The sequence below is a fragment of the Bombus flavifrons genome, chromosome 6 (genome assembly GCF_040668555.2).
Source record: "Bombus flavifrons isolate JBK064 chromosome 6, iyBomFlav1_principal, whole genome shotgun sequence".
NCBI classification, from domain to species: Eukaryota; Metazoa; Arthropoda; class Insecta; order Hymenoptera; family Apidae; genus Bombus; species Bombus flavifrons.
Window position 1 is genome coordinate 6,234,490 of NC_138447.1, and position 19,432 is coordinate 6,253,921.

General features: G+C 36.9%; 1 protein-coding gene across 4 annotated transcripts in view; it reads right to left on the reverse strand.

Annotated features, from left to right (window-relative positions):
- The window catches only part of LOC138181091 (leucine-rich repeats and immunoglobulin-like domains protein 1), a 282,141-nt gene that overhangs the window by 33,333 nt on the left and 229,376 nt on the right, over positions 1-19,432 (reverse strand). For all 4 annotated transcript variants that reach the window (XM_069115645.1, XM_069115644.1, XM_069115646.1 and 1 more), the window contains one exon: positions 12,367-12,435. In XM_069115645.1, the coding sequence (XP_068971746.1) occupies positions 12,367-12,435 (69 nt within the window). The remainder of the gene's footprint in view (positions 1-12,366; positions 12,436-19,432) is intronic.

A 19,432-nucleotide genomic window follows, 5' to 3' on the forward strand; every position in this document is an offset into this window, starting at 1 on the left:
TTCACCGACAAGTTGAAACCGCCTCGTTTCCGGCTCGTCTTTCGGGTCGTTTTTTTCTCTCTGCGTCAACGATTTCCTTCGTCCTTTGTAATTCAACGTAAAGCAACGCTTAGCGCGGAAGGATTTTTCTGCTCGTCCGGTTATATCGTTTGCTCGATGTATTCTATTGATAGAAGCCGTAATTACCGAGGCGAATGCCATGACATAGTATCGACAGGCAGCATTGTTGCAAACTCTATTTATTATGCAATTAACCTGCAAACTAGATTTATAAGTGAACGTGCCACGGTAGTGTAATGGAGTTATCAATCGTGTGATTGTAATTACGACTATCGAACAATCGTGGCATCGTTTTCACGGATTTCCGACAGGGTGCTATTATATTTTTCGCTTTAGATCATTTTTCCGACAGTCTCTTAAGGTCTTTTATGCGCTCGCTCCGAGTTAATATGTTACACGGTTTGCGTAGAATTCGAACTCAGTGTTTGGCAGGAAGTAGATCGTCGTAACGTTATTTTCTCGAATCGATTCCAGATATAAAAACTAGTTTATTAAATATACGTCTGAAGAAAGTGGGGCATGGGGTCGGAAATAGAAACCGCAGACTGTTATTTCACAATTTGCAATTTTGTTTAATCTCTTCACCGCGATACTCGTTTCTCATATTCCGAGTGTTCATTTCTCGGTCCACGCTAGTAACGTCACGCGCAGAAATATATTTTCGCTTCGCTTCAGCGAAACGAGTTAACGAATCGGGAAAATAGCGCTGTGCGAATAGTGTTACGAATTTAAGCGTTAATCGCTTGGATATTTCCACCAAACATGCGCTATATTTAATCTTTGTTTTTATTAAATATAATGCGTTATAAAAATATACGATTAAATTAAAAAAGAAAGAAACTATCTATCTCGTTCGAGCTTCTCTCTCTAGCTTACAGAATGCTTTAAGTTTATCAGTGAACTGAATTCATTCGTAAAATAATTTTACCGAGAGAAATCTTCTTAGTACGGCGAAGTAGAAATATTCGATTGACAAAAAATCGCAAGTCAATGTGTTTCGACACATTAACTAATGCAAATTTTCGAACAAATTAAGGATATTATTTGTGTCATACCGAAAGTAGGTACGAGTTTGTAAAGATAAGAACGCGCGTAAAGGTAAATTTTCGGCGTATCATCGGTATACATGCTTCGTTTATGATCTTGTTATATATATATATATATATATGAAGGAGTGAAATTCTCACCAGAACGAGGAAGGGAGTGACGAATAAACGGGGTGATAAATTCTTTGGTAAAAAGGGCGGCAAGTTTGAAAGGAAACAGAGCGAGAGGCGAGAAGTGGGCGAAAGGAAAACGAGAAGGAAGAGGTTATCGACAACTCGTCACTCCCAAGGACCAGGGGGAGTACGGTGATAAAACAAACGACGAAGCACCGTAGCTTCGCGGGGCGAAATATCGTTTCAACAGCCAACGAGAGGCTGTTCAATATTTCGAGAAGTTCTGGCTACGAGGAGCAAGAATTTGGCAGGTCGTCTTCGCTTTCAAGTGGTATACAAAACGTATCAACGAGAGCTTTTGAAACTTTTTTTTCGAAAAATTACATATGTATGAAAATAGAGATATATAACTCTATCGATCTGCACCATTTTTATCCCATAAAAGTATATTAATTGCGCGTGCTGATAATCACAGATATCATAAATAAATAAGATAAATAATAATTTGTATCAACGCGCACAGATATGTATACTTCGTAATATCAAATTAGTCAAAGTACACCCTGATTATTCGTTTGATATTCCTTTTTTCTTTTACTGCTTGAAAAATAAAGCGTTTTTAACAAAAGTGCAAAGCGACGGATCTTTCTTTCACATTGCCGATGAAAATAATTCGTCGTAACGAAATTACAACGTTCTGTGAAACATCCTGTACATCGCGATTCGCTTCTTACCAGCTGTTTGTCAAAGTGTGACAGAATATGTGACGGCAGGATTGCATTTCGTAGAGCGTCTCGTGGAAAGCGAGAAAACAAGAAGAAAGAAACGCTCTGTCGACGAACACGGAATATACATACGTTGCTTCGTGACGTCAACCAAAACGCATGAACGCTCTTTCCCTCTTTGCTACGAGAGCCGAGAGTTACCTTTTCTCTTCTTTTATGCTTTTTGTAAATGTTCTACATAAAATATCGGCCGTGCTGCAGCCTCGTAAATTCGTAACTCCATATCTACGTACAGTTGAACGGGATCGAAGATTTTAGCGGTATTTTGTTAAAAAATGAACTTGGTCATATCGATACCTATTCAATCGCTACTACTGTTCTTTAAATCTTTTACATGTCATCGACGTCTAAAGCGAAATAATTAATAAAATTCTATATTTATTTTATTGCCTAATTATTTATACTTTTATTCGAATAAAATCAACAGAAATTTTCCACAGAATCCAATTAAATGCACCTTTCGGACCGAAAACATGTTACGTTTCCTTTGCTAGCGGCTGTTTCTTTCCGTCGGCAGGAAATGTTTCAATCAGCTTAAGAAGGATTACTTTCCTGATTCGAAGGCGGTGGAAAAAAAAGAGGGTCGCATCTTCCCGTCTGTGACAAAAAAGTAGCTAGATACGGCCATAAACGGGACACTATATCTTGATACAAGTCCTCGGGCTTGTATCAGTAACTGAAAGGGATAAGGGATAAGTTATGCTCGCAACATTGCTAAAAGATATCTATCGGCGATAATAAAAATAGTATACTTTCCGTATCTAAGAGATCTCGATAAAGAATACTCGCAACTTGTTCGACTGTGGAGAACGTATTTTTCACTCTTTTCCGTTGGCTCGCTTCTTTCGTATTCTCGTTGCCATTCTACGCGAGAAACGCTACAGCGGCATATATTCCGTTAGAATTTGATAAGTCACTACCGCTATATTGCACGCTGATGTATTTTTCAACTTGCACGAAGAGATAAGCACTCGATCCGTGATTGTGGCCATTTATTCGAATCGATGTTATTACCACGTACCAATTACTCTACGTGCATTTAAAAGTAATAAATAGTAAGTAAGTAGTAAATAAAACGTCTCTTATATTTTGGAAATTTCATATCGTTGCTCGTTTTGCGCTAAACGGATAGCAGTTAGGTTACTTAACAGTTAACGTAATCACCTGAAGACCAAGAGACACGTAAACTATAACGGTACACATAGCATGTAGATATTTTCCGTAATATTGAAAGAAAAATTGACAAAATCGTTTGTACAATTTCACATTATAATATAAAACAACACCGAAGTTATATAACAAAGAAAAATTGTCTTCTTTCGAGGCATGGAAAATATTAAATCTTCTCTTAAAATTCTGTATTTGCCTGTGAAAAGACATAAACACGATGTTAATTTCGTTACGTTTTCATTCGATATTTAGTGGGTTTTTCTTTATTTTCGATTACTTCCATTAATCTGTTAGGTGCACTATCCACCAACTTATTCACTGTTTCGTTTTGACGAATAAAGAATATTCGCCCACGCGTATCTTATTCCCCTTTTAAGTTCACCGATATTTTCTATAGGTGACTTCTCCTGACCGTAAACTTTTCTTGCTAAAATTTCCTATAGGTTCTCGATCGAGTTCGGGTCAATGGTTCAGGACTCAATACTAGCCATGGTAATAATCCTATTCCGAAATCTTAAAAGCACATCTTGTAGTGGCAGCTGTATGAAGGGAGAGAAATGGTCTTTTATTTCAATTGCGAAAGGCAATAATTCGCCATGTACCATCTCCTGATATTCTATAGCGTTCAATTTACCCTTTACAAAAACAATTTTATTTAACATGTTCAGGCATGATCAGTGGTTTCTTGGAAATATCGAGGAAATAATAGGGAAAATGTGTTTGAATCGATAATTATTCACAGCGTCGTATATCGATACAACTTCCACGAAATATGGCTTTAATAAAATAATTCCAATCAAATAGAAGAAATATTGTTCGAGTAACGGAAACTTTCTACAGGTTCGCCTGCGAATAAAGCAATCGTTTATAAACATAAATTTGCGGTTTGGTGAAAATGAAATCGCATAGAGTGAAATTATAGGAAATTCGTGTTCTATTCAAAGAGAAACGCTACGTAACCACGACGTTGTTGTAAGTTGCTCCTCCTTGAAAGGAACGGGAACAAGAGAATTTTTCGAATTTCCATCGGTTTCTTTAACTTCCGATTCTCGTTTCCAGGCGAAATTCCGGTTAGCAGAGTTGTAGTGGCGCGTGAAGATCTACCCCCGTTGCACCTTCGACAAAGCGTTTGACGAATTTCACCGAGATTGAAACCTGCTTTATTCCTTCGTCGATTCATCGACGCGCCGTTTGGTTTAGCGGCGTACAAGTAGCGAAAAGGTATCAAAGTCGTCGCGAGAAAGGATAGCTTAACGTTTCACGGGCAGATCCGCGCAATCCAAGCCAGTGCTCTCTCTACAATTGGACGGTTTTATTCCGTTTCGCGGTACGATCGATTGAAAATTAACCGTCGTGTAAGTTTCGCCCGAACTCGAGTAGAACAACGGACTGAATTCAATATCGGCTTTTAATCGTTCTGAAAGCGTCTGAGCTTTTCAAGAGCTGACGTTCGCGGTCAATCGAGTTGTACGCGAGTCGAAGATCGATGGTGTTTAGCGAAATCTCGCGATAAATAACTTGCCGGAGGCAATTTGGAAGATCGACGAGCGCGAAAAAGGATGGGAAAGCGACGTTACGTGACGACAGTTCCGCTCGTAAGAAATGTATCAAAGCGTTTGCAACGGTTACATCGTTTCGCCGAGATCTCGCTTGGAACAAATTCGCCGACCGGCTGGAATTTTACGTATACGAGTTAAAGTTTTGAACGTTCGGTTAACAGCGTTAATCCTCCGCGACAGGGACGATTGCGCTGAAAAATAAAGGCGAGGGGGGCAAAAGAAAGCGGAAGTTTTCGCGAAAAGGGGAAAAAGTCGGGCGAGCGTCAACGGCGAGTCGCTGAATTTAAGAGCCTCGCAAGATAGAAGAAGCTTTGATAAAAACTCGTCCGGTCGACAGGAAAGTTCGCATCGCCGATAAAGGCAGACTGTATTAAAATAGTGTATAATTAAAACGAAGTTTCCCGGGGATGGTGCGATGCTTATCCGCGGCTTAAACCGAATTTAAGCAGCTGGCTTGTCAAACTCAAAAAAAAAAAAAAGAAAAAGAAAGAAAACGTCTGAGTGGAATACCCGGAGTCTCGGTCTCTTTTCAATCTACTCTCTGTCGGTAAAAACAGCGGATATAACTGAAAAGGCGATTTATAACTGGAAGTTTCTTTTTTCTTTTTAGAGAACCGATTCTCTATCGTTGAGCGATTCTAAACCGAAATAAAGATTTCTCTTTATAGAAATACAGTTTTTTTTTTTTTTCTCCTCTTAACTGCATAAGTGTAATCCTTACACGTATTCGAGAAATAGAAATATTATATTCGTCGTATCTTGTGCGTTATTCGAATATTTGCGAATGATAATATAAAATAGTTCTGCTTGTATAATATGCTTGCTTCTTATTTGACACGAGTGAGTGAGTTTTCCTTCATTTTTACAGTTATTCCAATATTCGCGAATTTTTAGTTCGCCTTATAGAGATCAAAGTTTTCGCAAAATTGAAAATAAGTCTGTCGAAATCCGTAGTGTACAGAATTACGAGTAGAAGAAATCTAGGCTTTTGAGTTGGAAGATTCGGACGTTTACCAAGTTTCGTATTAGATGAGTTTAGCAAGTTCAGCAACCAAAGTTTAAAACGCATCTGACCCTAAAAACTGATCTAAGATTGTGCATAACTTTTGATGATTTCCTTCGAGATATTCTTGAAGGGCTGCCGCTAAAAATAGAATCGTGAAGAACGTAAATCGTGCGATCTGTCGTTTTTCTTACATTTTATACGCATTCCGTGCAAACTCTTCGATGAAACACGCATATTTGAAACGAAAGCACGGATCTTTTATTTACGATTTTGTATGTATATACATCTCCCATGATATAAAACCCCATATAATTAATCCCAAACAAAGCCACTAAAAGATATTTTTAGCTAAATAAATATGTACGTACTGTGACACGGTTTCTCGTTACAATAATTATTTTATAACGAAATCGTAACAAAGATTAATATTAACGGGGAATATTTATGCAGAAAATATTCTTGAAAAGCTTTTGAAACAGAAAAATGGAAAGTTCTAAACCATTGATAAAATGAAATATAGTCACGTAGTATCAAAATTTCAAATTTCGAGGCGAATCCCTCATTCGGAATATGTAGGTATATCATTTTTTATCTCGTCTCACACCTGTCAGCATTCTCAATATATGTATACACATTAATCGAACATTTTTCACCCAGCTTCACGAGGATCGCACACTGTTGTATTCGTTAATCGTAAAACGAAATAAATAAGTAAATTTCACTGTTTATTTTAAATCAGCCGGTAATTTGGAAGTCTACAAGGGAAATATTTATTGGTTTAACGTGTCAATTCTTATTTACAGAAGAACGTGATAAATATTTTTGTTAGATGCAAGTTGTTTGACGGAACGTAGGACTCGAATAAGAAACTGACTGTTTTCTCTCTGCTCTCGACACTTCCGTGTTTCCTATCCGCGGAACGTTTCGTGAAAATGCAATCGTGTCGTATCTCGCTTTGTAGACGTCACAGTTTGACAGCTGTCACGAGATTCGGCAATATTATAGCTTATATTTTTCAGCCGAGAACACCGATTCGTCGCAGTTTCATCGATCCGGCGCGGCGTTTCCATTACCAGAGTAATACGCGTTTATTTGCACGCGTCGTTTTCGCGCACAACCATTACGCTGAAAATTTACGACATATTTCGAGCCCTTCAATCGATATGCCCCTTTGTTGTACTTTCGCGTTAATAATAAATGATCGCGTTGGTAGCGCATGGTTTTACAGCATCGTGAAATCAAGTATTGGTACATACATAACGAGACGTTCAGACATAAGATAAGTCTATTATAGAAATTTGTAGTCAAAATTATTTTGCTTTTTATTTAAACTGCAACCAACTGTATGGGAAATTTTAAAGATTGACGTTATCGACATATAATCAATAGTAAGATCGTATAGTATATATAATATTTTTCGGTAGCATCGATAAAAGTTCCGCGGTATACACGTACTTCTTATTTGTTAGTAACGGAAGATTAAATTACGACGTGATGCGAAGATTACTGAAAGCAACGTAACGCTAAAAACATTAAACTCGCACGATCCTCAAGAGTACACGACGCGAAAACAAGTTTGAACCTTGCCGTGTTCTCCTGAGACTGACTGCGTTGCAACATAGTGAACTGCACCAACCACTCTTGCTCGGACTTTGATGCCGTGTGCAATAAAGGAAAGTTCTGAGCGATGATGTACAACGACGATAGACAGATACTTATTTAGAAACAATTTCGAGATCGGTAACAAAAATGTTTATTCGAATAGGCGTCTTTCGATACGTTTTCTCTGAATGCAAGAAGATGAAGAGCACCGACTGAGAAAAGAGGCAAAAATTCTGACGAAAAGACATTACGTAAATTTCTAACGTGTAATTTCCCTTTCTGTGTAGGATATTAAACGAATTATTTTTTATTACCACTGTCCTTGGAATTTATATTCAAAACAAACAAAACAGCAGCAATTCTACGAAATTTATACGTTCCGTGTAATCGTTACAATCGTTGCAATACGATTGTTACAAATGTTACGTATTACTCAGAGCATATTGGCATTAACTCGTGCAACCACTTGTTTACACGGATCTGTGTTATCAAATATATTTATTTATGTTTGAAAACATAAGTTTTACTTGTATGTGTAATCTGTCAAATTATATTATTTGCAAAGGGAATTTAATTACTCGTGACGTCGAATCGTACAAATACCGACACATGTAAGCGATGTATTTTCAGCAAAATATCATGTACAGTAAAATCGACGATTGTTTTTGGTATTTGCAGACGATCACCAATATAAAACGATAAATGACACTCCACCGACACAAACGATTCAACAGAATATCGTTATGAAGTTCATACAATTTCGCTGTGTTAATTAAATTAATTGTATGATATTTCATTTACTCTGAACAAGTTTTAGAAAGTGGTGAGAAAGTCTGCCCCTCGAATTAACAAATACATAATGGACAGGTCGAATATTTTGTTTAAATATTTGCAAGTTTTTACGCGTCATTTTACGAACCATCGTGTTTTGTAAAGTGCATTAAATCCAGTAAATTTCAAAGTTCCGGAGTAGCAAGTTTGGAAATTGTAGAGTTCAGAAGTTGCAGGTTCCAGAATGTAAAGTTCAAATAGCACGGGTTCGTAACAGGCAAGTTCAAAAAATATGAAACTCACTTTTGCTGTTACGATGCTGTAAACGAAATAGGTACACAGACTCGCTTTGCACAATACACGTGACAAATCGCTGCATAATGCACATAACACGACCGATGGATAAATTTCTAAAAATTCGTATAAATAGTTAATGAATTTTCCTGAAGTGCAATTTTGATTCGCAACCAAATATAGAATTGCTTATAAAATATATGTTTTTAATTTTCTCCCTTATACATGACAGGTTTCATAGACATTCGTGTGAATTTTATCGGGGCTTCGCTAATTCAGGAAAAATTGGAACGTTAAACACTGGAAATGTTTGATTACTTTAGAAAACGGGAAACAAGCGAAGCATAGTTTTATTTAAAAGGATTGACAAACGCTCGGTTTCATCGAAACCGAGGGAAATTTGGGATAGAATCTGCAAGTGATTCGATGGCGAATTCTGCTGCAACGCCTCTCTCTCTCTTTCTCTCTCTCTGTTTCTCTCTGTATCTCGCCCGCGTCTCCGTTTTCATGCTTTTGTGAAACGCAATTCCGCTCATATGAGACGACCGTGCTTTGACAAGCCGCAGATACCAGAATGAAAAGTGTGAAATTTTTTAACAATACCCTTTACGTTGTTTACTCGTGTTAACGGAACTTTATAATGCACAACGTATCAAGGAAATGGTCGATGTCAATGTTGCAAACGTTAAAGTGATTGTACAATTAAAAAAAAAAAAAAAAGAAAAAAGGAAAAAAAGAAGAATGAGGGAAGCGAAGAAAAGGAAAAACGCAAGCAGTTCCCTTTATTCGACAAATACTATGACAAAAATAAAATGAATCGAGTAACAAGGATGAGAGATCTAAAATTGAACGATAGTATAAAACTGTTCTTATATATTGTATTATTACACTTACTGATATCTGTAATTGTTTATGGCTATTTATGTATTGAATAGTAAATATTTTTTACAATAATTTTTACTATAACGTGTTACGAACCAAAAAACTCAACCGCAGCGACTCTTCGTTATATTGTATAAAATTTTAGAAGGCGTGTAATATCGCAGACTTAAGATAGATTCGGAATTTGAAAATTCTTTGTTTCGTTGCATTTTAAAATAAAACGTAATATCTCAACATGGAGAACAATTCCTGATCATATTTATTAAGAAAAGACATTAATGCGGTAAAAATGAATTGAAATTCTTGATGTATCTTTTCTTTTATTAAATAATCGTGTTGTATTTTAATAAAATTTGTCGTGTACTTTATGATCGTAAAATAAAGAAAAGTATCGCACAGAATGCTCTACATTAATGTTAAATGAAATGGAACAGAATTAAATCATAGCGGTATGTTTTTAACACCGAAAAAGCGCGTGCAGGACGTGGTTTTACGTTATTACGAACTTTCATAATTATTCAGCACGCGGTAAAGGTAAAAGGATGAAATGTAATGGAACATAAATATAAAATGGATAAATATTTGAAACAGAGGAACATTTCAATTAGAAATTTCTAAAGAAAATAACTCTTTACATTGTGTTTCTTTCGATGGGACAGTGCGATGAAATATGAATATATCATTTTATAAAACGTGTTATTGTCCTTATCGTGTAAATTTCACAATGATAATAATAATTTTTAATAATCAGGCGAATACTTACGTACATAAGGTACAACGAAAATTTAAACGAGAATGAAATATATACTTCGATTCGATATCCCGATAATTTCATATGCAGCAATGCGAAAAGTTGATAGTCACAAAATAAACGTAAGCCAGTGATAGTGCTATAAAAAATCAAGAAGAAACATAAATGCGAGAGATGAGTGAAAAAGTTGAATAAAATATAATGGTCTCTCGATAACAAAATACTCGCAGAAACCATATTTGACGGTAACAGAATTTTTCGAACATCGGGTACAACCACTCACGGGTCCTTTTGTGCAAAACGAATAAAGTGGCCAACAACGGCAGCTGTTCTGAATTTATCCGGACCTAAAAACGCCCCTCGTTATTCTATGTCGGCCCTAACAAGCACGTAACGAAACTTTAAAATGTAAAAACTATCAGAAACGTAACCATAATTCGTGGCACGGTATTCATCATGGTAATCAAACCGCTCCTATCCGTAAACCTTTCACAAGAAGAACGAATCTAAACCTCCCTTTTATTCCTACTGCGAGGTTCTAATATACGTTGCGGTAACAGTGTAATTAGCTCGTTTTTTTTCTTTTTTTTACAAAAGTATTCAGGAATAGTAATATTAGCAAATGGAAAAGGCAGTAAATTGCAAAGAGTAAAACAATTTTTGAATAATTGTGGTCATTGATTTCCCATGTGCGCATTGTGCAAATGTATTTTGTAATTGCCTTTGTACTCCGCATTTTTATTGCATGTAACATTTTTTTTTAAATCTTTAAATCGCCTCCTATGTTCGTATAGTATCTTTTGTTTCGTTATCTACATTCTACGGAATGCAACTACAAAATTTAACTGTTAAACCCTATGTACTTACATTCTCACTGTGACATCCACATACAGTCAGCGTACAAAGTATTCGTGCGTTTTTCAAAGCGGAATAAGTTTTTCTGAAATTGGACCAAACGACATGATTTCCCTTTTTCTTTTTGAGAACTTTTAAGAATAAGATAATCGGTTGATTTGATCTGCGAGCGTTTAAGAATGGCGAAAATTACAATTTCTCACGAGTTTTGGCTTATAACTCTAAAAATCTAAAAATTTCAACATTTACCGCTGTCAGTTGCTTCCTTCTGCATCGACCGGTTTCGATGAAGTTTCCGGCACTGACACAAATGTACAGAACGTACTGTATAAATTTTAATTAATTTGATAAATTTAATACATTATAACGAACGATCTTTACTATTATCTTTACGATTCGGATCAACTGCGATTTTTTTAGAATTTACATTACGCGTCATCTAGTAGACTAATCCTCCTATCTTTTTGCGAAAGACTCGAGTCGTTTGGTCGAGTTTCAAAATAGTTATCCCATTTTAAAGGGCTTGCAAATACCTTCTTCGTTGACCGTATAGTATCCGTGCACACGCAATTTCGCAACTGTTAGATCGTACTTTGACGAATTTCGAGCAGAAAGAGATGTGACAGAGAAGATAGAGGATGGATGGGGATCGGAAGAGATATCTCGGAACGTGTTACATTTTTTAAACGATGACAAGGCACACCACAGTCTTTGGGTCGGTCGGGCACGCTTTTCGCGAGAGACAGCCCGCACACCAACCGGAAAATCGGATTACGTGCAAACGCCAGCACCGGGTTAAAGCCTGGCCGAAGTTGAACGGGGCGTATCGCCCGGTGAATCGGCATCGCTTCAAAGTAACGTCTGTAACTAATTACGAGTCTTATCTATAGGCCATCTAAAAGGCGCTGATTAAACGTAGATTCTCGTTTCACTAAGACGATTCGATTAGACAGCTGGCCTTTTTTCACCTGCTCGAAAGGACCTTGCCCGCAATCTACGAGGAAAGATATCTTTCGAGCGAGCCGCTGTTTGAAAGAAAAGCTACGATACACGATCTGTTGATGTTTGCCAGGAGATTTACGTGTTTTCAGTTTCGTGAATGGAAAGCAGACTCTTTTCTTTCCCTTTTTAGCCGATAATGACAAGGGCAAGCAAGGGGTAAAGTCTGTAAACGAGTTGAAATTTAGTCGTCAAAGAGAATCTCTCTTTTCCAAGGAAGAAAAAATGCAAATAATGTCTCGATCTGCTTGTGACAAAAGCGCATCGTTTGAAGTGTTTTAAAAGGATATTCGCTTAATTATACACGCGTTACTTCTCGAAGAGACGATTAATAAGCATATAATACATCGTTAAATCCGATCTTCCTTTTTCGTGCCTTATCGCTGTCAAATAACCGAACGTAATAATAATCTATGCGCGATTACCTATGATCAAAGCGTATACGCGCACATATTAAAATCGAAATATTTACCTGTGAATGAATGTCCGACAATCGACTTGATCGCTTGACACCATGATACGTCGTAGTATCTGACACAGTCTGAAAAATAATGCAAACAATTATTTGTAAGGAACGTGACTTTGAATTTTACGAGTATATATTCGGTACTTAAATTTTTAGCACAAGTTTCCGTTTGTTAAAGAATCCGTGATTTTTTGACAAAAGAAACACGTCCATTTTTAATCTCAGAAAGTTATAAACTGAATTATAAAATAACATTTACTTCGACAAATAATTCAATATTACTACCAGCTGCTAATAATAATATTACAATGTATTAAATTGCACCATTAATGTTATTATAAAAGTCTCAAAATAGGATTATATTTGTTAAATCGGACAAAGTAAACGTTACTTAAATTTGTGTGACATGGCTGACCATCGATAAAATAAAAGTTGAACGATTATTCTGGAACACGTGCGCAATGTAAACAATTCAGCGGAGTGAATCAATAATTTTGTAATAAACACAGGAATAAATTACATTTCTATGAGGTTCGTTTAATGAAATCGACAATTACATCTGTATCGATATAAATTACTTTCGTTCTTACTCACAGATATACTATACTTAAGTCAAAGATGATACATAATAGATTTAAATTAAAGATATGCCAATTCGCAATGCCGCGCGTTCTGTACCTTGCGGAAATTGAATAAAATATTCAGGCCCGTTAAATGATATTTGACTGCAGGCAATTTCCCCAAACAATATTTAGAGAGGGAGATAGTATCCTCCCTTTTGAGCACATCCGGCCCAGCGATGTTTAACTGTTGACTGCTGACTGTACGCTGACTACTAGTAGCTGCTTGTTTGTCCTACTTATGTACTCTAACTTGTTTACATTTTGACATTCCGTCTGTTATATAGGATTTCAGGAAATTGCTTTTTACTCGTTTTTTAGATACACTTTTTACGTATTCCATTACTTTTAAAATATAACGTAGAAGGCAATACATACACATATAGAAGAATAGCTTTTTTCCTTTTCCAATAAAATATATCTACTTTCTCGTCCTACTTTTCTTTTTAAAGAAAGCGATGCGTTCGCTTCGTTCTTCCCCTTTCAGAAAAATTAATGTATTTTATTTGTTCCTTTCTTTTACATAACGATATACAGTTTCTGTACTTTGAAAGAAGAAGAATGAGAAGGAGAGGAACAAGAGATATTTCATATTCTCTTCTCCAATTAGAAAAAATAATGTTTAACTTACTTTCTGTACAATATACAAAATGGCTGTGTAGAAATAGCGATATTAAGATTTTTCCAAAAAGCTGCACTGTTCGATGCAATAGATAATTAATAGATAATTTCAATCTGATTATTGTAATATTCGAATAATCAAATAGATATTACTATTAATTTCGATATGATTTCCTAAAATTTACACAAGATAGAGGTCCTTTGTCATTGTAATTATGCTTTATAGATTATCCAGTAGAAAATCTAAAATCGCAATATCAATTGTAATCATGTACCTACATAACAAATTATTTAGATCCCTATTATATTGTTAGAAAAATATATGAAAAATTAAATTCATCGTTTGTATCCCGATTATTTAATCAGTCCAATCGATAATTATTATACCAGACATACGTTTTTACCACGTTGATAATATTCATCTATTACATTCTCGCATACATATTACGTACATTTATCCATTGTACCTATCAATTGTAACTTTCTTATTGTAAAACCATGTCTTTTCCGTACAGTTCATTTACCATTTTTTTGTTCGCTGTAAATAGGTACGTGAAACGTATGCTATAAGTTTCAAGACAAAAAGATAAAAAACTCAATATATATAAAACGTAATATGATCGTTAAGCGTACACCGAGTAGCATCGATAGCAACAATAACAACAATATCGATGTACGTCTGCGTTTTCAAACAAAGATGAAACACCTACTTTCATTGGTATAGCTTAATTATCACGAGTTTAATTGCATTATGGTCGCTCGCCACGAAAACTGACAATAAGTCAAGCGTTCTCAAACTGTTGGCCAGCGGGATGCACGAACGACGCGCCGTAATTTCGTGCTCGCTTAAAGTGTTTATTCGCAAACGGCTTGAAGCCCGTCAAGGGTTCCTATGCAGAAAACACGAACACGCCGATACATCGACGATTTACTTTCGCAGAGCAACTGCAAACGAGAACGCAACTTTCAAGCTGAAACTGGCTTTACTGCTCGCTTCACTATGTGGGTTAATCGGCTTTCATGCACCAACATACGTATAAATACGATTTCGCGGTAGACCTTCGACAACGCAATTAACAAAATATTCGAAAATATTGTCAAAGTTTATACTACAAAAATGGAAATTTACTATTTCGCAGACTTTTCGCATATCGTAAGAAAGTGACAGGATTTCGTTGAGCGGGCGAAGAGTCTTTGGAACAGAGCGACGAACGTTTAAACAGTGCGTAACAATCAATCAAAATCTATCTCTTGAATCATCGATATTTGCCTAAACTTTAATACTTTAGGAAAACGTATGTTCGTGACACTATAGCGATGAAAATAAATAAATCCTGACAGATGAAATTAGTTGTTGAAAGTTGAATATATAACATGTATATACCATACAGGCAATCCCGAAGAGGAACTCAGAGGATGGACAATGTGGATATAACGGTATCGAGTTGTCATGAAAAGCCACCACCTTTGTTGAAATTCCATACATCAACTGTGAGGCGGTAGTAGAATCGATGATCGGTCAACGTGTACAAAAAGGATCCACCAATCGTAGCTACAGAAACCGTACTCCCAAGAGATACAAATTTCAACGTCAGCGTCTAATCAAGTCTGAAGACTAGAGGCGGCTGATAGTAGTAACACGATTAGTTTCTTTATTCTGTTTCGGCCAAGAGAGTATTCTTTGGAAAGAATTACAAGTACAGTTACGCTTATGATTGTACATTTCTTTAAAACCAAATATTTGGCAGGAAAAAATTTCGACTCGACTCGTTGGGAGAAACGAAATTTTTGTCACGAGTTTGCCGTGTCGTCGACAGAGGAGAGTCCGGTAATCGTTTGTTTCGATTGTAGCACGTTAAGCGTCGACGGAAAATCGAGAAACAGAGTAAGGAAAAAAGGTCGGGAAGAACGTGTAGCCTAGCCGTGGCGAGGCAATTCGGCGCCTGGCGTGGAACGAAACAGGCATCCGTGTAATCTGGAAGCAAGCAAGGAAAAAAAGTTCAATTTGGCGCACACCTCGAGACTTGGCGAGGAATCACCGACCTAGCCATCCGGAGCGGTCCTAAAAATCTGAAACAGCATTCGCGTCAGAATCTGGTGGAGATGGAAGATGCGTGGAAATTAGAAGTGTCAAGTCGATCGTGTCGGTAAATTGGAACCACTTCTCTTGAATTTTCAGGAGTGTCGAGAATCGAATGTTTTCCTTTAAATAAACGTAAAAAGAAGAAGACAAGAAAAAGAAAGGAAGAAGGAAAGGGAAGAAGAAAGGAAGTAATACATACAGAAGAGAAGGGAATTGGGAAGCGTGTCGGCAGATATTGAAAGTATTAGCATGTTAAGAAGTTTTAAAGAGAGATCACGGAATCACGAGCGCCGACATCCCACGCCCAAGGATAATGAAAATCTCTTCCTCTTCTGCTTTTTTCAATTTGTTCAAATTGATGCTTGAACTCGCTCCTTCAGTATCGCCCGTACGAATCGAAGTGGGAAATCGGATTACAGAGATGGACGAACCGGAACAAAATTTGACATCGTTGTGAACGCGGATGTAGGTAGTACTTACATAATTTGCTTCGGTTCGTTCAATTTGTGCGAAAAGTGTTCGAGAGATTGGCAATCGAAACGAAGAGGTAAGCCGTAAGTCGTAAGTCGTAAGTCGACGTAGGTGCTGATCAACGGATTAATACTAGTTCCAGTCCCGTCATAATTCGTAACAACATCGTAGCAACGGTATAGAACATTTTGAAATTATAATATTTTATTTAAACGCTGCATCACGTACTTTAATACGGAATGTTATCACAATTATCTTCAAACAATTCATCGTCAATTTATAAAAGGAATGATTAGACGTCTAGACGGTGCGTAAAGCTGATTATACCGTTTCACGAAACTCTATATACAGCAAGTCCTAGATTTAAACCTGCCGCAGAAATTGCTAGGTCATTTTGGTTGAAAATCGAACTACGGATACTATTTTTTCCTTTGTTAATGAAATGTAATTATGAGACTCGTTTATATCTTTAAACATTAATCGTCGATACACACGAGAAGCAGGAGACAAAGGAGAAAACAAATTTTTTCTCTGAAAAGAATCAGTGACGATTTCGATATTTAAAATATTGACGAGATAAAACGAAAATATAATATATTATTATAACGGAAATGAAAGAAGTATTATCGAATACCTTTATCGAAAAATCTGATTAGCGTACCATCTTTCTACGGAAATATAACGACTATATGAGAATATAAGAACTACGGTTTTATGGTACAGCATAAAAATGCAACGGAATCTAGAAAAAAATTTAGAAAGAGACTTTATTTAATGGAATTACGTGATGTTATGGTAGAATCACATTTTACACGGGAAACGATTACCATATGGTAGACCAACTAACAGCATTATGCAAAAGGTTCAACAAAATTATACGAATGGCTCGGCAACTCTATGTCCTCTAAAATTACGAAAACGGGCCCGCTGTTTTTCTGTCTATAAACAAAAAATGCAAACAACGTTGCCGAAAAATGTAGGTAATGGATTTACGTAGAACATCACGAACAATGTGTCACGTATGTTAGAATTTACAAAGGAAACAAAAAACGGATATTATGTACTTAAAATTATACGTATATTACATAAATTTCGTGTCGCAAAAGCGTAGCGGATATTTTGATTTTTATGACAAATTAAGGATTGTCCAATGATCCTAAACAACGAGAAGGCTGTGACAACAGCTATGATAAACATTCTTTCAAGCGCCTACGATACTGGCTGAATAACACCGTGAAATACTAATCGCGCAATGAATTCCTTGTAACCGACCTTATAAAATTGACACGATATGACGCTGGCATCAAAATTACGTGCGCTTCGAGCGTCGACGCAGAGGCATAAACTTTTCCAATTATTATGGCAAGCGAAGCTCGGTCGAAAAATATCGCCGTGTCCTTTACGCGAGCACTTGGCGAAGGCATTCATCGCGTAACGCAAACCTATATTTCCTTGCTTTTTAGAGCGTCGGTTACCCAACACCAGTCGGAGTAGCACGTAGTCGGAGGTTGGTCGAAAGCGGGCAGGATAAGAAAAGGGCTAAGAAAGGAGAGGAGGAGAGAACGAGCGAAAAGAAAGAGAGAAAAGGAAACGAAATAGGCAAGCAGAAAAATTGTGTAGGTTTTCGTGCACGCATCTGGGCGCAGCTCAAATTTTATTACATACAGGCCGGGTCTTTGGTGATTTACATAAATGAATTTCCTTTTGCAACAACATCGCTACCCTCCACTTCGTTACGCACTCGGTCGAAAAAAAGAAGGTCGACTATACGAAGCGAGTTTCGACACTCGTTACACGCTAAGATGAGATCAGCTACTTATATTGCAAATAGCTTGAAATTTGACTGAAAAGTTTCGAATACCTCGAGGGAGTGAAAGAATTACCAAATAGCTGGAAGATAACCAAAAACAACGACAAATATTATATTAAATACTATTTAATAGAAATTTCATATTCTTTAACGGAATGATAAAGACAAAGACGAAATGTTCAGATCGATTCAATTATATAAATACATTCTCGAACGTCGCAGGTATCGTTTGAGTAATGCGAGCAACGAAACGTCACCTTTTAACGATAATAATCGAATTCTATAAAGTGAAATTTTTGAATATACTGGAACAACTTGGGGTAGTAAACGTGTATTGCATTCGAACTCGTTTCTACTTCTCGCCTTTAAACGTCTTCCTTACAAACGAGCTTTTACACAGCGTCGCCGACAGTCACGATCAAGATGAACATGGAAGAAAAACCGTCCAAAATACGGGGGCGAAGGTGCGTAGTAGAGGAGAATAAGGTGGAATATTTCCCCGCTGTCGATTAATGGCTTCCATTCGAGGCGTGGGATTCGATTATTCCGCGACGTCCGCTGTCAAGCAGAAAATCGGATTACAGCTTGCTGACGGACGGGACGGGGTTTAGAAGAGTGGGACAACTAATTACGGCTAATTACTCGCCTTATCCCGGTAAAATGCGCCCGCTAAAAGACTATCCGTTGTGGAGGTGTCGATCGAGCGTCGAGTTTGACGCTCGAGTTTCGTCGACAAGGCTTTTGAAGGGGAAAAACGGGACTCGAGAATCGTACGCGTGCGGCAGTTCCCAGTGTGACCGATAAGCAATCTCGCCAGAAACGACCGAGACATATCTCTTCTTTGACGCACGAACGGCCCGCGATTGGAGAGAATCGGGCGAAAAAATCAAATTTTCAAGCGATCGAAGCGATGCGATCGGCAAGCTGTAAAGAATTCCAACGATTGTCTTGGTATACATTTTTCTGGCGATAAGCGCAGCAAGCAATCTGGATCTTTCGCAAACACACGATCAACTGTATAACACCTTTTTGTTCGTTGTAATTCTTTCTTTCATTTTAGTTGCTCTGTTAAACGATGCTTGCGGATCTAAACTATGTGTTAAATTATTTATTTTAGAAAATATATATCGTATCCAAATTATTTTCCTATTTGCAGAAAGAGTTGGGAAGAAGAAGATAAAAATAAGACAAGATCGTTCGAATATTTGTTATACGCATCAACACATAAGTGAGAAAAGTTCAAACTGTAGTAAACTTTCAGTAGTTTTGAGATACATATACGTGTACTATAGAGAATGAAAAGTTTCGCCCAGATTAGTACGTATAATCAGAAGTATAAAGTTTCATTAAAAAAAGAAAGAAATTAGAATTACACTTTTAAAATGTAGCGATGCGTTAATAAATGCCAAATGTATATTTCATATCCGTTTCGAAGATACAGTCTGCCCCAGTTGCGGGAAACACGCT